The sequence below is a fragment of the Chondrus crispus genome, genomic scaffold, assembly GCF_000350225.1.
Source record: "Chondrus crispus Stackhouse genomic scaffold, scaffold_69, whole genome shotgun sequence".
In the NCBI taxonomy this organism is placed as follows: domain Eukaryota; phylum Rhodophyta; class Florideophyceae; order Gigartinales; family Gigartinaceae; genus Chondrus; species Chondrus crispus.
In genome coordinates, this window is record NW_005178644.1 from 280,775 (window position 1) to 302,092 (window position 21,318).

General features: G+C 50.8%; 3 protein-coding genes across 3 annotated transcripts; 2 read left to right on the plus strand and 1 right to left on the minus strand.

The window, feature by feature from the left end:
• Nucleotides 1–17,123: 17,123 nt before the first annotated feature.
• CHC_T00007293001 (hypothetical protein) lies at nucleotides 17,124–17,402 on the plus strand. Its single transcript, XM_005710888.1, has one exon. It carries the CDS (start codon nucleotides 17,124–17,126, stop codon nucleotides 17,400–17,402), a length of 279 nt encoding a protein of 92 aa, XP_005710945.1.
• A 91-nt stretch (nucleotides 17,403–17,493) lies between these two features.
• CHC_T00007294001 (hypothetical protein) lies at nucleotides 17,494–18,366 on the plus strand. The gene has a single exon (XM_005710889.1). The coding sequence runs from the start codon at nucleotides 17,494–17,496 to the stop codon at nucleotides 18,364–18,366; it is 873 nt and encodes a 290-aa protein (XP_005710946.1).
• A 64-nt stretch (nucleotides 18,367–18,430) lies between these two features.
• CHC_T00007295001 (hypothetical protein) lies at nucleotides 18,431–20,857 on the minus strand. Its single transcript, XM_005710890.1, has one exon. The coding sequence runs from the start codon at nucleotides 20,855–20,857 to the stop codon at nucleotides 18,431–18,433; it is 2,427 nt and encodes an 808-aa protein (XP_005710947.1).
• Between the last annotated feature and the right edge of the window lie 461 nt (nucleotides 20,858–21,318).

A 21,318-nucleotide genomic window follows, 5' to 3' on the forward strand; every position in this document is an offset into this window, starting at 1 on the left:
ATAAGAGGACTTTCGAGGGAGACGTCGTCGCAACAGCCTCCATCGGGGGACGTAAACAGGTAGCAGCGCTACAACCACGTGTCTCGATGGGTAAGACACCTACACCGGTCCGGTCGCAATCAAAGCCGATGGCACCAACAACAAACAAAAGAACCAACACAAGAGCCCGATGACTCCAGTCGTCACAATGCGGATCGCAATCAGGCACTGTGGAACCAACACAAGGTACTACCTTGCGTTGGTTTCACAGTATTTCACCTATCCATTTCTATTTCAATCTAGCGACGGAACCGCTCGCGCAGCCGGTCCGGCACGTGGCTCAGGTCGAGTTCCTCCACGTCCGGCGGGGGAGGCTCAATCCGCCGCTCCGGCGTGGTAGTTGCCGTCGCGGAGAGCCTTTCCTCCCGTTCTACTTGCTGGTCCTCGCGATCTTGATCCGACGGTTCGCATCTTGCCTCGCCCGTAGGCGTCTTGGTGGAATTAGGAAAATTTTCCTTCTTCCTTTCTTGAATTCCGAGAACTTCACCAATGGTGGTTTTGCTCTCGAGCGCGGCTCTCGGGTGCGGTAATAATTCTGCCACCACTTGGCCTTTTTGCACCCTGACAGAGTACGTCGTAAAATTGGCAACGAGTAAACGAAATGGCCGGTCAGGCTCGACCTGAACAACACCATTTGTCCACGTCAGCCCGTGCCTTTCGTACAACGTCGAGTACGGCTGAACCACAACCAAGCCCGCCCTCTTCGAGGTGCACTCCACGACGCTTTGCGTCCCTGGCTTGATAGTCGTGGCTCTTGCCACTTTTACCTTAGGGGAAATTCGCTCCACCTTTCCATTATTCTCGTCCTCTCCCGGGACGAGATTCTTCTTCCCTTTTCTCGTCGAGAACCGCCTAACTATGGGAACCTCCGAGCAATACGCCAACCCAACCGTTTTCTTCCTTGGATAAAATGCTTCCACAAACCGGTCACAGTAGTCCGCGCCTAGAATTAGCGGGACGCCTAGTTTTTTGCATACAATAAATTCGGCTGCGGCCACAAATTTTCCAAGCCTCACAGGCAATCTAATTGTGCCGAGAGTCCGGAGTGGCCTATTGTTCGCGTCGCAGATATCTTGGGTCGGTCCGTAGGACACTAGAGATTCCATTCCAGCTGGGAGTTCCGATTTTCACACAAGGTTTGGTCCCGCGCCGGTGTCTAAAACAGACAACACCCGGCTCATCAATCCAATTGTGGGTCCGATGTCCGCGTAAACTTTGTAGTTTTTTCGCGCAAGGACCAAAATCTTCTCTGGATACTCCCTTCGCTTAACCCTGTACCAGGGTCTTCGAACTTCTTCCAGCGGATGATCTCGGGCTCGGCTCAAAATTTTCTTGACTTGAGCTGGCCCTTTGGGCTTATCCACCAATCCAACAACCTCCTCCTCGAGGCCTGATTTTTCCTTTAGAGACGGGGAACGGGGCTGAGCCCCGGGCACAGTACGTCGACCCTGTGCCTCTCGCGACTCATGCGAGATTCCCCTCTCTAGTTTTCCTGCCGCTGCGGGATCCTTCTCACATCCGACGGCGCGGACCCCGCGGTGGGCCCTCTGAAGGGTTGGTTCGACCTCGGCGTTGAAGCACTCGGCGTGCTCGCTGTCTGCAAATCGAACCAATTCTTGACCTTCAGGTAACTCGTCGATGGTATCCCTAACCTCTCCATCGGAGACAACGCCTCATAATTTTCCAAAACTCGGTGCATTTCCCGGAGGGAAAGAATGCACGTTGGCGCGGCGTGCCCCTTTTCATAGCAATGATAGCACACCAGACCGTGCGTCTTAACGGGATACGGCGTCCTAGGTCCTCCACGGGCCGGCGGCCTTCCTTGGCGTTGCGGCCGTCCCATCCAGCCTGGCCTTCGAAACGTCGTACCCTTGTCTTCCATCGGAATGCGCGGCGCCGGCGTGTGGCCGCGCCCCCGAAACATCATCACGGGATCCGTGGGCTCCGAAAACGACTCCGTCGTGTATGCAGGCGTCGGTAAAGTTGACGACCCGCTGTCCCCGTAGTCCTCGTGTCCGTAGCCCTCCGATGGCTCAATGAACTCGCCTTCGGCTACTAACGCTCCTTCGTAGTGATTTTCGCTACTTCCATGCGCACCGCGCTCATCTGACGCGGACATGGACTCGGCTAAATGGACTGCGGCGTGACTTTTGCGACCGGGATAAGAAGCCCTCGGCTTCTTCCCCGTCCTGAACGTCGACGGCGTCTGAATCGTGACCTTCTTGGTCTTCTTGTCCTTAGCGCGGCTTGCCGAGCCATGCGCCTTCGCGAAATTCACTAGTCTTAAAAATGAGACGTCCCGATTGTCTTGACGGTATTGAGATACCATCGGCTTGATACTCGAATCGAGTCCTTCAATAAACATCGTCATCTGTTCTTCCATTGAATATACGTTTCCACATCGGTTGCTTGCGTCCGTCAGACGGATATAAAATTCCATCTCGTCTTCAGGCGGTCTTTGCTGAACTTCTCGCAATGCGAGCACGGCTTGACGGATCGCCTCGTCGGTTGCGAAACTCCTCAACAACCACTGTACGGCCTCTGGCCAAACGGATATCTTTCCGTGATGGGCCCCGGCCGTCTGAGACACCGAAGTGTACTGTCTCAAGGCGATGCCGCTTAAAAGTTCAGGCAACAGGCGGATCGCTTGCCCCTCGTTCATTTCTTGAGTATCAAACTCTTGAACTAACTTTGCCAAAAAATCCAACACAAGGACCCCCGTCCTCTCCTGTGAACGTGTTGTCCTTTTTCACCTTAGGCGGAATATCTCTCCTAATTTTTCGCACGGCGGTCCGCCGGGAACTTGACAAATATGTCTGCGGGTTCCGCAAGCGGTACGTTCGGTACGAAAGTAACTTCTTGAAGAGGTAGTTGGTCGGATTCAGCTCCTCCAACTCCTCCCATCGCGGCCCGCGCCGCGTTGCGACATCTTCGGGCTCTGCGTCCTTGTCTCTCCGCGAGGCGGACGAAGTGACTCCGCCTCGTCTGGAGGAAATTTTCTTGCTTGACGAAATTCCGTTTCCGTCTTCTGAACGGCGTTCGGAATCGCCCGAATGGGTCGACGATCCGCCGTTACCATCTTCGGAGGGACCAAGCGACTCCGACTGTGAGTCGCGGTTCTCCGGATCGTCACTACAGTGACCCTTGCTTGCACGTCGCTTGTCCTTCTTCGAGGGCTTCGACTTAGAACTCCGCTGCCGAGCGGGCTTGTCCTTCTTCGACCGACGGTCCCCCTCTCTACCCGAAGGGAGCGGCTCGTCGTCCGATCCTTGCGGAGCTTGATCCGCGGCCTGCTCGAGGTCCTTGAGACGTTGCGCGGCGCGATCGAATCGGTCATCGATGCTTGTTCTAAATTTTCCTAAGGACTCCAAGGCTTGATTCGCGTCGCGCCTCGCGTCCTTGACCGAAATTTTCAACGAGGCTAGGACCTCCGGCTCCAGACCGTCGGTCGCCTCACCTCGCTCCTTCTCGACGAGATCCACTCGAGCCAACAGCTCTCCCAAAACGGTGTGGAACTCGGATGCTTGCAACTCCAGTTGCTTCCGGACGAGGGCTAATTCAGCCTCGAGATTTTTCTTCGCTTCTTCGCAAATTTCGCTGCTCATCTTCTCCAACTTCTCGTCGAGGTCAGTCTTGTCGGCGGCTATCCCCGTAGGGGATTCTTGATCTCCGGGGTCCGTGGCCGTATTGGCCTGGCTCCGGGTGCGAGGACCCCTCGGGATCCTCGACGCTCGTGCCGATCCGGCTCTGCTCGCCCCGGGACCGACGTCCCCGGGTGCGCTTGTTGACATCGCTCGTACGAGCGGACCTACGCAGCAAAAAAGTTACAAACAAAAAGAAAATAAAAAAGAGTCCGTTACCCAGACCACTTTTGTAGTGTGTCTTCAGACCGAGACTGTCGTCGACAAAAATCCTAGGTCGGGTCTCCTGAACAATAAACAAAAATTCTAGGTCGGGAGACCACTTTTGTAGTGCAATGCGCCTGTCGGGCAGAGACCGCGGTCTGATGGTCCAGCAAAAACAAAAACAGCAACAAAAAGAAGAACTGCCGACGGCACAGCGCTACGGAGTGTCCGACTCTCCCTTCTCCGTTTAAACGAGCTTGCGACTCGTAATAGCTCGGATCCCTGATGGGGGGGGGGGGGCACAAAAAAATAACCCGGCCCGGGATCGGTGTGGTAGAGACTTGCGAAGAGATCTGCTCGACGAGTGTGGAGTGGGGCGCGTACATAGGTACCCCGGTTCCACTGGGTTGTAAGGCCAATGCTCGTTGAGCTTCTTCGACACCTTGTAACGCGACAAAGCCTTCGACGGGGGCGTCGCAACGCAGCCCGACGGGATGAAATGAAAGTAGCAGCGCTACGTCAACCGTGCCGCCCGATGGCTCGAAACACCTACACCGGTTCGGTCGCAACCGACACCGATGGTACCAACACTGGCTCGTAATACGACGGAGCCCTTCGAGGGAGACGTCGTTACAACGGTCTCCGTCAGAAAATGGGTCACAGTAGCAGCGCTACGTCAACTGTGTCGCCCGATGGCTCGAAACACCTACACCGGTTCGGTCGCAACCGAGGCCGATGGCACCAACACAAGATAAGGGAAAAATAGGTAGAATTAGAGATAGAAAAGGATAGGGAAATAAAGGAAAGAGAAAAGGGAACCCCGAGCGATAGAGGATGCCGTAGGCTTAGGTAAACGGGAGCGTCTTGAGAGAGACGGACTTCGACCAAGGCGACATTCAACTCCGGCAACTCGGGTTGGTTTATTGACTTGTTCGGTCAAAGGGCTAAGTTATATAGAGCCCCGCCGGGGCGAGTACAGTAGCTCCCGGCTCTAGATTCTAGATCTAATCTAGTGTCAGCAAAATTAATGCCAACTAATTAACTAAATAAAATAAAATAATTAAAAATTAAAACTGTGCAATTATTCACACGTGTGTCCCCCAAACCCGGACTACTTTTCATATCCAAATGTTTTCCTTTCTTTTCACCCCCCTTTCCAGGTGCGTATTGCACTACAGGCCGGTGTCGGAAATGACGAGCCGACCCGAAGGGAGATTCTGCAGAGGATTGAGAGCGATACTGTAGAGCCAGAGGATACCCCCGCAACTACACGTGGTGGAAGCACTGCGACGAGTACAGGTGGCAGCAGCGCAACCACGCGTACCGCTGCGCAGGTTACGTCCCGGCAGGCGAAAGTGGACTAGGAAGAACTACTGTACTGGCATTGAAACTGGTGTAGAAGGAATTGTAAGCCGGAGGTGCCCCAGGTAGCACACGTGGTACGCTCCCTGCCACGAGCACAGATAGAAACAGCGTAGCCAAGTGTAACACTGTGCAGGCTACTCCCCGGCGGGGTACAGTAGATGTACTCTCCTGTAGTGATCCGAAGTAGAATTGGATCACTACAGCACTGCCCGGTCGCTGGAGGTCAGAGTACTTAGGTACCGAGGCAGTACGGCCCCGCGGTAATGAAGAGCAGCGACCACGTGACGTCTAAGGAGGCCCTATCGGAAGAAAGTGTCTACTCGTCCGGCGTGGGCCTCGTCCGTCTTACAACTTCTAAAGCGCCCGCTCCCCAGAGGGTTCCACACATACCTGGTGGAAGCGTATGCCGAGCAGGCCCCCTCCCGCTACAAGGTCGCCTTTTCTCGTCCGTCTTCGGTACTCATACTTGCTAGTTTCGAGAGAGGTCGTTGGCGTTGTAATCTACCCCTACTGCCAGGGCCCCCTCCACATAGGTCGAAAACGCCCTCTGGAGGAACCCATTCCGTTACAGACGCACACCCAGTCCCCTCCTGCACACAGCTGGACCACGAAATAGCTTTCAACGTCTTTGTGGCTGCTTTTGCAGCTTCCCACGTTTTAATCTTCTCCTGTGTGAGGTGGACAGCCTCCAGTTTGCTTGTTGGAAGGGGCGATGGATATGTCTCCTTCCCGCCTTTCTTCCACCGCCGCGTCCAGACCTTTCTTCGCCCTCTCGCTGCGCTTCTTTTCGCAAGAGCGACCCAAGTGGTCCTTCCGTCCGCAGTAGTAGCAGGTTGCCGAAGCGAATCGCTCATCCGTTGTGGCTGGGGATTGTACGGTTGGTGACTCGGTGGAATTCGACTGGGTCTCTCCGTTGCGACATTCACCATCTTCTATCGTGCGTACGTGCTCCGGTCTCAATCTGGGCTCGCGGAGGCCATCTGACTTCGTCCTTCCCACCATCGAGACCCTGCTCACACCGCCTCAAAAGTTTCATATATGGCGGAGGCGTGGTCTCCGCGCTTCACGCCCAGAAACTGGATGAACCGATCGAAAAGTCTTTAATCAGGCACACGTTCTGGTAGGGCTGCCGCCGCAGTGCGCAATCCATGCGTAAATTGACTGACTTATTCATTGCCCTCGTTCCACTGCATCGTATCGAACATGCCTCGAGGGCTTCTTCGATGGCTTTCATTGCATAGTCGCGCTTGTAAGAGCACCCAGAGTCCATCAGCGTCCCAGTCTATTTGAGTAGATGCGATATCCACGAAAATAGCAAGACCTGTGCCAGAAATGCACAATCCAACAGGCGAAGATGGCATCAAGGGCGGACCTGAAAACCTTGGCAAATACTTTTCCAGGATTTCTAGGCTACGTAAAAGTGCGCGTCTCCGGATTTCAAGACCTGTACCGGATCCAGTGACCTGCTATATATTTGTACGCTATCTACGGTGGTAGAAATAGCGCTTTGCGGTGTGAGTTTGTGCTTGCTTTCCCTAGTGTCCAGCACCCACCCTGCATTCAGGTCCTTCACTTTGCCCTGCACTTGGCTCCTGGGCTTCTCGAATACCTGGTTCACCAGATTCTTTTGCAACGGGCGGGCTGCAGGGGACAGCAGCCGAACATCTCTATATGTTTTCGGAAGGACCAGGCATGGCCTTGGAAGAATCGGTGACAGAATTTCCTACCGTGACGAATGTTTTTGTGTTCCGACCCATCTACTCTATCATGCCTTGCGTGAATTCTCTCACGCTTGAAAGGGCTCGAGTCACCCTAGGTCCCAGATCACTTCCAAAGATTTCTGAATCATCTTTGGTAACTGTCTGGGCTTGACCAGCGCCACTCACACCTGTCGCAGCTAGCCTTGAAGTTGCCGGCGTTATTGGTTCGGACATATCCGTAACTACTCCTGTCACAGGGCTTGATAATGAGAACTCTTCAAACTTCCCATTCAATGCACCAAGATACGGATTATCAAAACGTTTTCTTTGCAAACAAATGACTTTCGCACAACAATGCACCCCTTGTTCCTTTTCTCAAACACTATACAGCAGCCTGATAACACACTACCGCGATCACTTACAAGCTTGTAATGATGCGACTATCCCAATCGCCTGGCTCCGGACAACCTGTCGGAGGGGATTCCGCACCCAATTCTTGATATTGCTGCGTTTTCTGCCTTGCCTTCGTATCTCTGAGGGTTGGCCGTTAATTAGTCCTTCCCCGAGGAGCCTCGACTCTGTCTGATCCTCTCTCCACTACCCCCTCCGTCGTCCCTCTTCCTCGCTTGGCCCGCCAAATGACTGCGCACTCGCTCTCTTCTCTTCGCTTGCCCAACCGACAACCTCACGCTGCCACCGCCCCGACTCATGCCGTCAGGTGCTGTCCTTGTTTCACTTCGGGGACTGAATCACTCGCGTCTTCGATTCCCTACAAGAGCGCGCATGTCCTCCAGTTCTGGTTCGTGGACCAGTTGTCCAAGTTTCCACGCAGCTCTTAGTCCTTCGTCAAGAGTACTGTACAGACAACATCATCGTCTAGTGTACCCCCATGCAAGGTTCCAACAACATGCGATATTCGCATCTTACACTAAAGAATGCAGTAACACAAAATACTCATTTACGAGCGCCTGGGGCCTCTTGGAACGACTTTACTCTGCGTGTGCAGCCACCAACGCCCGTTTTGCACGTGTGCAGCACGAATTGAATACTCGATACCAGACTTATTCACAATTTCCATCACTCCCTTAAAACAGCTAATTACTTCCTCAAAATCTGGAATAACATAGTCATTTGATTCTATCTCTTTAGTTCCCTCTTCAATTGTGTTTTCAAGTTCGGATACATCCGTCCACGTTTTAATTGTTAGCAAGCCCATCTCTGTGTCGTCCATCAGATCATTGAAAAAAGATTCCCTCACTTCTTCTGCCTCTTCAATATTGGCCCAACCAGAAATACCCATGTCAGTCACATCGCCTAAGTATTCATTCAATGGGGCGTTTGTTGGTAAGTGTACTTTCAAATACTGAAACGTAGTCACAAGCATCTCAAAATCCGAATCCCTGGGAAGCTTCCCTGTCCGAGCAACTGTTTCGTAATACGAGATCAAAGTTATCTCGGGTCTGGACGGTATTACATCACATTTCAACCAACATCTCACAATGATCTCTTCACTTATCGCCTCCAAGACATACGAATCATGTCGTACATCTCTGACAAATGACGATCGTACCCTTGCACAATCAACTTGATGCCAGTTTTCGAGTTTGGCGCCGCATTTCTGAGTGTCTTCCTCTTCTTCAAATGTTCTAGTATACGCTGTAATAATTCATCTTCATACCACATCCTCCACGGCGCAATTATACCGGCATCTATAGGGTGCCGAGCAGTGCAGTTATGAAGCAGTGTACGAATAGTGACCTGTTCTTGAATTTCTGTCAAGCCTGTCCCATGGGGACCGAAATTATCCTTGAGCAAAGTAACTTTGTCTGACGAATGTTTTCCAACAAATGGTAGAGACACATTGTAGTACCACTGCGGAATTGTTGGGGTATCCGACCAAGCGTTATTTAGGTGGAAGTAAGACAGGCAAGGAGACTTATTGGTGGAGACGCTCTAAATTTGAATCATCTGGGATTTTTGGCTGTGCCAATTACATCCACAGAAAGCTTCAATGTTCCGCTAGCGTTAGTGAAAATATAGACAACGGTGCAGTATTTTGCCTTTTTTGTTGTTCGTCCCCCGCACAGTCCTGCAGTTCTCATGCATAGAGATATACATTTTTAAGAAACACCTTGCAAGACAAACCAGTCTCATCGACGTTATAGAGGTTCTCTAAAGAGCGTGGACCACGTTTTTGGAGTACCTCAGCGATTTTACTGGTAACAACCACAATGTGGACACTATCTACTTAAAAATGAACGGGAACATACTGCAGTCGCACAGATGCAGCTACACTTCCTTCCGAATCAGTAAACTGTTCTATAGATTATTGTTTCCCCTTCTAAACTACTATTTTGTTAGACAGACAGTGCAGAGCATCATCGCTTTCATTTGAAAGACATAACGGGTCACGGGCATACGTGCAGATATAGAAATGGACGTAAAGTCCATTAACGTTTGTTAAGTGGAGATCGAGATGCCCTCAATGTTTTTGGTGTTTAATGAAGTGCAGTAAGTACAAGAGAGTTTGAGGATTTGCAATTTCTGTCTTTGGTCGATCTGACTGTGCGCTCGCAGCAGCCATACACTTTCATGATTGAGGGAGCTCGTATTCCTTGTATCATATTGGTAGCTATGTCCTGCTTCTCGGCAAGGGAAACACGAACTCTTCTTTTCATGCTGCGTTATGGTTGTGTTGGTGCCCTTGCGTTTCACTCGAGTAAGACGGAAAGGATCTGTGCGGTATGTCGGAAATGTTGATCCGTTTACTGTTGGGCATCGTTGGCTGCGTCGACTTGATCCCTGTCTTGGACAGCTGTCTAACAGCAATGCAGGGTATGCTAATCTGTGTTCACCGAGAAACCCCTGCATTACTATCACAACTTTTACCAGAGTCTATCAATATCGTAATCCCTAAGAGTGTGCCACCTGTCCCTAGTGGGTGGCACTACCTCACGTAGACAATTCAACTACCTACAACTTGAGGATCCTCCTAAAGGATCCTCATTACCTAAACGGGCAAACGCCTAATTAAGCCTGATAGAGGCACATTTATAGGTAGCACCCCACTAAAAGGGGGGGGGGGGGGGGGGGGGGGACACCTTTATTCCCCCCCACTTGGCGTCGAGTGGGGGTATAAAGGTTGAGGACGAAGACGGTGAACGTCTTCGTCCCCACACACAACAACTTACCCCAGCAAACCCAACCGCACCACCCGCAGCAAACTAAAAGGCCCGTCCTCCTGCCTTGCACCTCGCGCCACACCGGCCTGTGCCCCCCCTCGCGCACAGAGCGCCAGTGGCCCGCGCCCCCCGTGGACACGTTTCAGATCACCCGCCCGCTCCCCGGGCAAATTCCGACACTTATAAGTTTACGGACAAAGCCCCCTGGAAATTTCAAGAAAATTATGGGTTCCTTACACACTACCAATTTATTACTGTCTAATAATTGCTAGTGTGTAATACCACGCACGTGCACACGTGTGACCAATTTATTGGTACTTTTTATGGCACGGCTCAAACGAGCGGCCAACGATCCAGCTGTACTACGAGAAGCTGCTGCCAAGAGGGGACGCATTGCTGTTGCAGTCGCCGATCGCGACTCCGCCGCCGCCGATCGCGACTCCGCCGCCGTCGATCGCGACTCCGCCGCCGCCAATCGCGACTCCGCCGCCGCCGATCGCGACTCCGCCGCCGCCGATCGCGACTCAGCCGCCGCCGATCGCGACTCCGCCGCCCCCGATCTAGATTCCGCCACCGCCGCCGCCGACCGGAACTCTCGCCCAATGACACCTGCCACCTCTACATTCGCCACTGACTCAGACTACAGTGAGTTTCAGGCGCCGCCCCTTGTGGAGATAGAGGCAGACGGCTACCGATTGGACGAAACAACCGCCGCCCGTTCCGCCTCCTCCGCCTCGTCGACCATCGATTTAGTCGACGAGGACGAACCGTCGCCGCTATCCGAATTCCGGGCACGCTACATCGCGCGTGTGGCAGAACAGCGCGCACGTCGCCGACGCAACTCGCCTCCCCGCAATAGAACGGTGTACACTTGTCGCCCGTGCGCGCGTTCTTTCACCTCGCGGCTACAACTGTCCTTCCACGAGGCGAGTGGCCGACATGCGCGCGCACAAATCCGCCTCCAGGATCTCGCGGCGCGCCTACACTGTCAGCTCTGTGATCTCCCGTTTGCCGACAGACACAATTTCGAATCACAAAATCGCTCCCGGATCCACTTTAGGAACGCCCGCCGTCAGCGAGAGGCCCGCCTCAATTAAAATTAAAATTTTACGCGCGCAAATTTAAATTTGACTAAATCTCAACGTCAGGAATTAAATTCCTAAAAACTTTGAAAAAGACACTTGTCGACATCGATTTGAAGAGTACACAACACAAAACACAACCTACACCTACATAATCGTGTACACGTTTGCGCACAGGTACAGGTGTACCACCAATACACGTGTGCTGCACTGTACTTCTTCAAGTTAATTTTGCCTTATATACGCGTGTATAGCTATATACACTTGTCAAGCGTAGGACACGTATCTAGGAACACACAACTGGACACGTATCTAAGGATACACAGTTGGACACGTATCCGAGGTGACATATTTGGACACAACAGGTGTGTGTATTCTTCCATATTACTACCTTCAGTATATTGGGAAATTAGCGTTACGCATTTACGCTACTATGGTAACGTTAGAAGTAATAAGGGCAACCCTTGACGGCTACCGCCCGTCTTCCTCGACGCAAGCCGACATCAAAGCCGCCTTAGCGACTGTCATTTCCCAAGACCCTCAACTTTCAAATGAAGAATGCGTCAACACCCTCCGTGACGACCTCCCGCCCGAAGTGTTATACTCAAGCGAGTTACTGAAAGGACCCACCACGCTATTCCGCATTCTCAGGGATTATCTCACGGTTAAGGGACTACAATATACCCCTCACCCTCGAAGTAACCGCATTGCGTATGGCCTGGTCGACATGTTCTTCACCGATGTGCCCGACCGCATTATTGCCAACGCGAACCTGTCTGCATGTCTTTCCTCTTCGACATCACCGTCGGTCAACCATAGCAACCAGAGCAGCCAACCCACCTCTCATCTTAGCATGGACTCAAAGATAGCGCATAACATTGCTTCTCGATTCAAAAGAGAGGAACGCTATTCCGGAAAAATAGGTGAAGATATCAACGAGGTAATCGATAACTATTGCGACGCCGCTGATGATTATAACGTCAACGAAGAGCAGAAGCTGCGATACTTTCACAATGTGTTTGATGGCGAAGCTAAAAGATTCTATCGCACTTCTATTGCTGGTACCCAAGCATCCTTCGACTCAGCGGTCCAACGGATGCTTCAAGAGTTCAACAGCATTACGCGGCAGAACAGAGTTACAAAATTATTGCAGAATCTTCGCCTGTCACAGATTCTCAAGACAAAAAACTGCTCCGTCAGCGAAGCACTAGAAGAACTTCGCGAAACCATCACTCGGTACACACCACAAGGGCTCCAAACGCATCGATCAGATCCCGATAAGACAGAGTACCTTCACGACGCCGTGATAGGAACAGAATGGGCTAAGCCTGTTCTGACTCAAAGCCTTGCTTCCACGCCGCCTTGGACTTTTCAGCAGATGTATACTGCACTTGATGCAGCTTGGCTCCAAGAGCAGAAACAGAACGAAAGCCGTAAGCGTGACCCCTCAGAACGCCGTCAATGATGCCAACCCTCCCCGGCATACATTTCCAAAGACAAAATACATACGGTATACCCCGTCGACCTGGATCCTCCTCGTCAAATCCTCGTGGCAACTTCTCTGGACCGTCCAAACGTTTTAAGGATTCCATAAACGGAAAAGACCGTTTTGGGAACGTACGATGCTGCCACAACTGTGGTAGCAAGTATCATTTCATCCGAGAATGCCCTAAACCCGCCTCTGTCATACGCAATGTACGACGCATGATCAAAGCGCGCCCTAACCACGTCAAGGACATACTGTATGAACTTAGTAATCAAGTGGAAGACATCATGCACCACAATGACACTTGTTTCGAAGACTTCGAAGAACCAAATGCCCCAAACAGTTCTGAGTCACAACACTCAGATGAATCTGACAGCGTGACTGACAGTGACACCGACGAGACAGAAGAAGCTGTAAACAACCACGTGAAAAACGAATCCTTTTACGGCTACAAGACCAACTCTCATCGGACTATAGATCCTTCGGATTTTTAGCGAGCGACAGTTCCCATCTCCAAGATAATACACCTCAACCTGTTTATTTTGAAACTGTCCGCGCTAAAAAGAGATGCAAGTTTAAACTTGAACGTCGTTCTGCGATAAGTCGCCTTATTCGTTTTCCACGCCACAGAGAAAGAAGACCACGTCACCACGAATTCGTTGTCTACAACCAGAGCCACATTGCTTCAACTCAAAGGATTCCTTGGCAAGGAGCATGTCTTGACACTGGTGCACAACGCACAGTAATCGGCTTAAGACAGGCTAAGGCATACTGTCGATACACTGGCACGAAGTTTAGACTCGTTTCCAACAACAACCGCTATCGCTTTGGCAACGACCGTCAACCCTCGTTAGGCTCTTTGACCATTACGATACCACTTTCGGACGCTCACGCTACCATGGAACAAGTAGATGTAGTTAACTCAGACGTACCACTACTAATAGGCTTAGATCTACTAGATAAGTACGGAATATTCGTCAACACTATCACGAATCACCCTCATTGTCCTCAACTGCAACTACGAACTCCTCTGCTTCGCAAGAACGGCCATGTCTATCTCGAATGGCCAAAACGTGAGCACATATTCTTTTCTTCTCCAGAACTCTTGCGCCTTCATAGAGGATTCTCCCATCCTGCCACGGATAAACTCTACAACCTGCTCCGCATGGCTCGACCTTACGAAACGAACCAGGAAACCAAACAGGTCCTGGACCAGATTAAACAAGCGTGTGACACTTGTCAGCGCTTGGGACCAACCCCCATTCGTTTCAAGGCCTCCCTTCCAACGGAGGATTCCGTTAAGTTTGGGGAAGAACTATCTATGGACCTCATGTTCCTAGACGGAAAGGCCTTACTCCACATCGTCGACACGGCTACTCGTTTCTCAGCTGCTGCCTTCCTCGATGAAGACTTCGACTAAAGTGTTGAAGGTATTTGGTTAGCCTTCATTCAAATGTGATGTACCATGTACACCGGTTACCCAAACCGTCTCCGAGTTGACCAAGGATCATCCTTTACTTCTGATCGCTGGCGCCAACTCACTGACCATGCCGGCATTCAGCTCAGAATTCCCGGAGTCAAAGCTCACAGCTCCCTTGGAATCGGAGAGCGACTCCACGAACCTCTGAGAAGAATTTACAGAAAAGTGCGAGCTGACTACCCCCAAGCACACAATAAAATTCTTCTCAGCATAGCGGTAAAAGCTATGGACGACACAATCGGAGAAAAAGGGCTTGTACCCTCATTTCTCGCCTTCGGGATAACTCCTCGTTTTCCCATCATCAGCACTGAGCTTCCAACACAAGAAGAACGAATGAGACTACTGACGTCTGCTCAGATGGAAATGAATGCAATCATAGCCGAAAGAAGAATACAAGCAGCATTAACAAGACAGATACCTCCAGCAGCCGATAGGACATATCAACTAGGGGGACGAAGTACTAGTCTTTAGTGAACAGGATAAGAACTGGTTAGGACCATTTATAGTTATGCATGTTCAAGGAAGAATGATAACTATTCAGAACAGGGAAGGAACATACAGGCAAATGTTCAACGCCTTCCAACTCAAACCATATTACCGAGATCACAGTCCGATTACCCACTATCAAACAAGAATATTCCGTTCTCCCCTTGCTCCAAAGACTCCCTTCTCTTCCTTTATCACTGAAGAAATCAAACCTAGTGACCCTAGAGCACGCCAGTTCTCTGCAGCTAAAAAGAAGGAGATAGAAGGACTCATCAAGAGGGAGACCTGGAAAATTGTTACTAATGATGAAGTACCACGTAATGCTAACATTATGGAAGGCCGCTTCGTCTTAACAATCAAGGACTCCGGTACGAACAAAGAAGTCTACAAGGCTCGCTCTTTTGTTCAAGGTTACGCTGACAAGCTGAAATCTTCTTTAGTTCACGATAATCCTACGGCCAGACAGTTTTCAGTCAAAATATTAATAGGGTTAGCAGCAGTATTTGACTTCCGACTATTCTCAACTGACGTTATGCAGGCTTATCTTCAAAGTGCAGAGAAGCTAATGAGAGATGTGTACATTAAGCCGTCACCAGAATTTGAACTTGGTCCCAATCGACTACTTAAGCTGTTAAAACCACTATATGGCCTCGCAGATAGTGGAGATTACTGGGGAAGGACCTTAAGAGACCACATTTTGAAAGACGTTGGAATGAGTGCAAGTACCACAGATGGTGCACTCTTTTTCAAGAAGGTTGCGAATCAGCTCGCCGGTCTGTGTGCTACGCATGTCGACGACTGTCTACATGCCGGAGACGCAAAGTATTTAAAGCTAAGTCAAAGTATTGAGAAGAGGTTTCAGTGTAGAGATAGAGAATTTGACAGGATACAGTTTAGCGGTGTCAATATTGAGACAACCAGCAACGGATTCTGTATCCATCAAGAACGCTACATCAAGACTGTTGATTCTCTACCTAAGGATGTCACCTTTGCGCAGTATAGCTCTCATCGAGCGAAGCTAATGTGGCTTCTACAAACCAGACCTGATATAGCATGTGCTGTCGCTCAATCAACGCAAGTCACCGAAACAAGGTTCAACTCAAATCCGTCAACCCACAGAAAGCTTCTCAACTCCGTTGTTCGTCATATCAGAAAAACCTCCGAACAGAGACTTCTCTATCCAAAGTTAGACAAAGGCTCTCTCCGACTACAAACGTATTCGGATGCTGCCTATAGCAACAACCATGACGGAACGTCCCAACTTGGGTACATCGTGTTCCTGGCTGACAAGAAAAACAAGTGCCAGCCGTTGTATTGGTCATCACACAATTCCAAAAGAGTTTCTAGATCAGTCCGAGGAAGCGAGACTATGGCCTTCGCCGACGCCTTCGACATGACTTTCGCCATCAAAAAGGACATGGAGATAATGACGAACCAACCAATTCCTATTTTGATGCTCACAGACAGCTCATCGCTCTTCGATGTGATAACCAAGTCAACAATTACCACAGAAAAACGATTAATGATCGACATCAAGGTGGTTAAAGATTCATATCAACGGAACGAACTACGGAATATTGGTTTCATCCGCTCCGAGAACAACCCTGCTGACGCGCTCACAAAGGTTAAGCGATGCACTGTTCTAGATCAAATACTGACAGATTCAACACTACGTCACCCTATCGAACAGTGGATCGACAAGTCGTGAGGCACCCGAAGGTGCCGACTTTATTCTTAAGAGGAGTGTCACAACTTTTACCAGAGTCTATCAATATCGTAATCCCTAAGATTGTGCCACCTGTCCCTAGTGGGTGGCACTACCTCACGTAGACAATTCAACTACCTACAACTTGAGGATCCTCCTAAAGGATCCTCATTACCTAAACGGGCAAACGCCTAATTAAGCCTGATAGAGGCACATTTATAGGTAGCACCCCACTAAAAGGGGGGGGGGGGGGGGGGGGGGGGATAATCCTCACCGTAGCACCAGCACTCCCTTTCTCCGGCCAAGGANNNACCCCACTAAAGGGGGGGGTGAGTACACTTTTAGTCCACTCGACTTGGCGTCGAGTGGGAGTATAAAGGTTGAGGACGAAGACGGTGAACGTCTTCGTCCCCACACACAACAACTTACCCCAGCAAACCCAACCGCACCACCCGCAGCAAACTAAAAGGCCCGTCCTCCTGCCTTGCACATCGCGCCACACCGGCCTGTGCCCCCCCTCGCGCACAGAGCGCCAGTGGCCCGCGCCCCCCGTGGACACGTTTCAGATCACCCGCCCGCTCCCCGGGCAAATTCCGACAATTACACTCGTGGAATTACTCAATTCGGCATTATTGCGCGAGTCCTCTCTGTAAACTTTACCAGAATTTTTGAGAAAAGCCCCCTTTGTTATCTCGACTGTGCATGAGATTGCCCCAATTTGGCTCGCTTGCTGAATAGAGCTTCTTCATATGTATGTGGCAGGGGTCACGTGTCCATATCAGAAACAGTTCGGCTATCCATCACTTTGGACAGAAGCGTTTACTAAGGCACGCAGAGAAAGGGGGCAATCGCTTTTGTGGTTCGCGGCGAATCGGGGCACGCCTGTCTTGGTCTGTCTACACACATTTCCGAACTCTGGGCTATGCCTTTATGGTGCTCGCAAAGAGAAATGAAATTCAACAATCAAATCGCAACTCCATCACTAACGTTCGTGCCGACCGTGCCTGCCTGCAGTTCTGGTCTTCATCCTAATCTCCTCAGATCGTCATGGTGTCCTCGCAATGCGAATTTCAGTTTCACTTTTGTGAAAAGGCGGTCGCACGCCATCAGAAATACTATACATATGCGGAACGAAGTCTCTCTTGCTGACACGATCCTCAAAGCACTTGAGAATGAATTCAGGGGCAAAAGCATCTCGCGTGTGATACAGTCTTTTCGCAATGTCGTAGATGGGAAGAAATTGGAAGTCAACGAGGGTGAAATCACTCACCAAAGGGCGACGAGTTTCATCGAAGGCCTCGATGCAACTCCGTTTATAGAAGATTTCGATAACGATTATCAGTGGGTTCGTCATCTGGAAAACAACTGGGAAACTATTGCTGCAGAACTTAGAGAAGCTATGAAACAAAAAGACATCCAGAGGAAAGGTAACAATATTTGGGCACCTCCCGTAGTCGAAGCAGCAAATGCATACGGCCCAGACTGGAGAACTCTTGTTTTACAAGATAGGGTTTGGGATCCAGTGAATATCAACCTTTTTCCTAAGACCACAGCCATTCTCCAGGACAGTGAAGCGCATGTACCATCGGTGGAGGCCTTCTTTGCCCGTCAGGCTGCTGGTACTGGAATAAAACTGCACACTGACGATTGCAACTTTATTCTCACGATGCATTTAGCTCTGAGCGCTCCAGAGAAGCAGTCCTGGATTGAAGTGGCCGGTGAACGAAGGTATTGGGAAAATGGTAAGGGTCTAGTCTTCAACACAAGCTTCTTTCATCAGACCATGAATGAGTCGAACGAACAAGACAGAGTTGTGCTCCTCATTCGTTTTTGGCATCCTCAGCTGCGGCCCATTGAACGGGAAGCACTCAGTTTCCTTTTTCAGGCCATAGATAACCCGGATGGTCATCCCTCAGTTGTGAAAGCTCGACGGCAACTACGGGCCCAAGGCTCGAGCCCACCCCAAAGGCCTAGAGGCCGTGGCTTTGGGGCGTAGAGTCGACGGTAGTGCCGTGGCCGCGCGTACCTGCCCATTTAGAGCAAAGGGCATTGTATGGACTTCAGGCCACCTTGAATCTGAGAATGTTGCACTTGTTGTCTGGCATTTGCATAGCTGGCAAAGACTTATCGAGTTTCCGGCGTATGAGCGGGGGTGGTGCACCAGGTAAACGGATATCGTTTTCTCGCTCAAAATCACGTCTCACGGTTTCGATTTCTTGTTCACTCTCTGCCCTCTCAAGTCTCTGAAATAGACGCATATTTGTTCTGTCGCTTTCCTGGGTAAGTTTTTCAGCCTTTCGGTAGGCTTGTTCCCACGCTTCCATGTCGATATTAACGTCGCCCCTCGCCTTTGCGTCCATTCGCTTTGCCAGCTGCTGGGACACAACTTCCTCTGGTGCTTTGATGTCGTTTCCATTCACATCCACCATGTGGACATCTTTGAGAACCGCCTCTCCCTCCGCTCTGATCTCAGTATGCCCAATTTCTTTTCCAGGGCTAACAATTGAGTTGTCGTCGCTTTCAAAATCAGATAGGGGACCATCGAAGATCTCCGTCAACAAGTCCACGTTAAGCTGATAGCGTTCGTACGATTTTGCGCGATCTGATATCACTTCAGCAGAGTCTTTCCCCTCAAAGTATGCCGCCGCGTTCTCTACGATATGAACGATAGCGGGACCGGCCCCGTTATATGCAGCCTTGAACTTGATACCTGCTGTGCGCGCATGCATTTTTTGCTTATGGGATGTGTTGTACCCCTGCGGCATGTTTTGCACAGGCATCGAGGTTCTGCCACTCTTTGATGAACTACCAGCGCTATTTCTGCCAGCACCGGAGCCAGATGCTTGAGTCGGAAAAGAGGACTGGTTAGTTGGCAGTGCTCCAACTAATCTCTCGGAGCTTGGTGGTCTGGGAGGAAGGTTTGGCCTGATCGGGGATGGTTGTATGCTCGCTGGTCGAGGAGGTGGACGCTTTGCTGAGGCTGGGAGGGCGGCAGGTGGTGAAGCTCGAACAGATGTTCGTGGCGGTGTTTTTGTCGAAGATTTCGGGTGGGCCCCACCGATCGGCTTTCCTGGCGTGTTATCTGCGGGCAAGCCCTTCATTGCTTCTGTTGAGTTTTGCCCTCCAGCAGACTGCTGAGCACGTGAAGCACTACTGCGATCGTTCGTAGTTAAACGATGAACGAAGGCTGACGCGTCCATACGGCCAGAGTTTTTCGGGATATACTCGGCGAAAACGAAGCCTGGCTTGCCTTCGTTCCAGAGGGACACGAATCTGGCCATGTCTACTTCCATTTCACTCTTTTTTCTCCTGGGGGTGGAGTAAATGTAGCAATAGCACCTGAGCTGATCCCTATTGTATGAGAGAATGTCCTGAAACGTGAGCTCTTCGATGGGTTTTAAGTTCTTGCCGCGCATGCGTTGTCGTTTGATGTCCTCAAGCTGATCAGCGGTAACAAACACAGAATCGCCAACGACCATCCTCAATCCTTTTTCAGTCATGACAGGACGGGGTTTGTCATCTGTCTCATCCTCTCCAGTATTGGCATCATTGGCATTAGTGGCAGCCGCATCGGTTTCATTCTCGCGAAGGGAAGGCTCAGTCTTCGGAACGGAAGACTCACTCTTGGCTTTCACAATTTCTGGAACGGTGACGGCCTGAGCGTCCGGTCTAGCTGCATCTGCTTCTACATTCAGGGGCTTCGTAGATGCTCGCGGTCGCAGAGTGCGAACAGGAGATAAAGCGGATGCCTTTGTAGAGAGACGACGGGAGCGTTTGCGGGATGAAGTGCTGGGGGCCGACGATTCAGCATTAGGTGTTTCTGAAGCGGATTGCTGCAGTTCATCCTCCGACGGTTTCTTTTCTTCTGGTGCGTCCGCGTCAGAAGTCTTTTCATTTGGATTGTCGGCCGCCGTTTCAGAGGGCGAATCAGACGCTTGCGCGGCAGATTTTGCGCTTGTCAAATTAGTGGCTTTGTCGTCGGAATTATCAGCTAGCGTCGAAGAGGGCGCGGCGGCGCCGTTCCCTGTGGGCGAGTGGGTCGGCACTTCATTCTTTTCGCTATCCATTGCGGTGTGGACATTTGTAGAGGGCGGGATTTCCGCTCGTTCTCCTGGGGTTATTTGAGTGTCAACTTTCTCTGACGTTGCCTCCGTCTCGGATTCTATCTTGCTTTCCGCTTGGGTTATTTCTGGGACCTGACCTTTCGCGGCCTGCTCAGCAGAGTTTCTAGCGTTCTCGTCTTTTTCCTTATCGGTAGTACTCATGTCGGGCTCTGGAAGGTTTGACGCTGTTGGCGAAGAGGCAAGCTCTTCTTTCTTGTCTGCAGGGGGCTGGGCTTGGGCGACTGTGTCAGGTGTTTGATCTTTTTTCGCATTAACGGAAGGAGCTGGGACGTATTCCAAAGCCTCCGAACCAGCAGATATGGCAAGCGGTTGTTCGCTCTTGACGGCTGCACTGGGAGAGGGATTTGGAGGGGAGGAGGACATTGCTTGCTGTGGGTTGACCAGAAAGGACAGGGTGACGGCTACGCGCAATGGAGGGGAGGGGGGGAGGGTGATCCGTTCCTTGCTGTTGAATATACTGTAGGGCGCGAAAAAGAACCGGGAAATTGAAAAATATTAACAAGGAAAATCATCATAAGTTTTAGCCGAAGTCACTCATTCGGCACACAAACGTACAGTACCCTTCCAAGGGCACCACGGGTACCCTTCCCCGAGGGGGCATTTTGGTAATTATTTTGAGGGAGCAAGTGATTTATGGCACTATCCTGGGCTACCAAAAAGCGTCTGCTACAGCCAGTGGGATGTCCATGTGCCATAGACGACGAAGGGGCGTGGGCGAAAACAACCTGTTTGAAGCCATTTGACATTTTCACACACGTGCAGAAAGGGCTCAAATGAGAAAAAGGGCAATTTGGTAATTTTAGTTATGAACCGGAAAGCGACAA

Bases quoted from the DNA above. Each gene is read 5' to 3' on its own strand.
- CHC_T00007293001 (XM_005710888.1), top strand. From the start codon at position 17,124: ATGTGGCAGGGGTCACGTGTCCATATCAGAAACAGTTCGGCTATCCAT.
- CHC_T00007294001 (XM_005710889.1), top strand. From the start codon at position 17,494: ATGCGGAACGAAGTCTCTCTTGCTGACACGATCCTCAAAGCACTTGAG.
- CHC_T00007295001 (XM_005710890.1), bottom strand. From the start codon at position 20,857: ATGTCCTCCTCCCCTCCAAATCCCTCTCCCAGTGCAGCCGTCAAGAGC.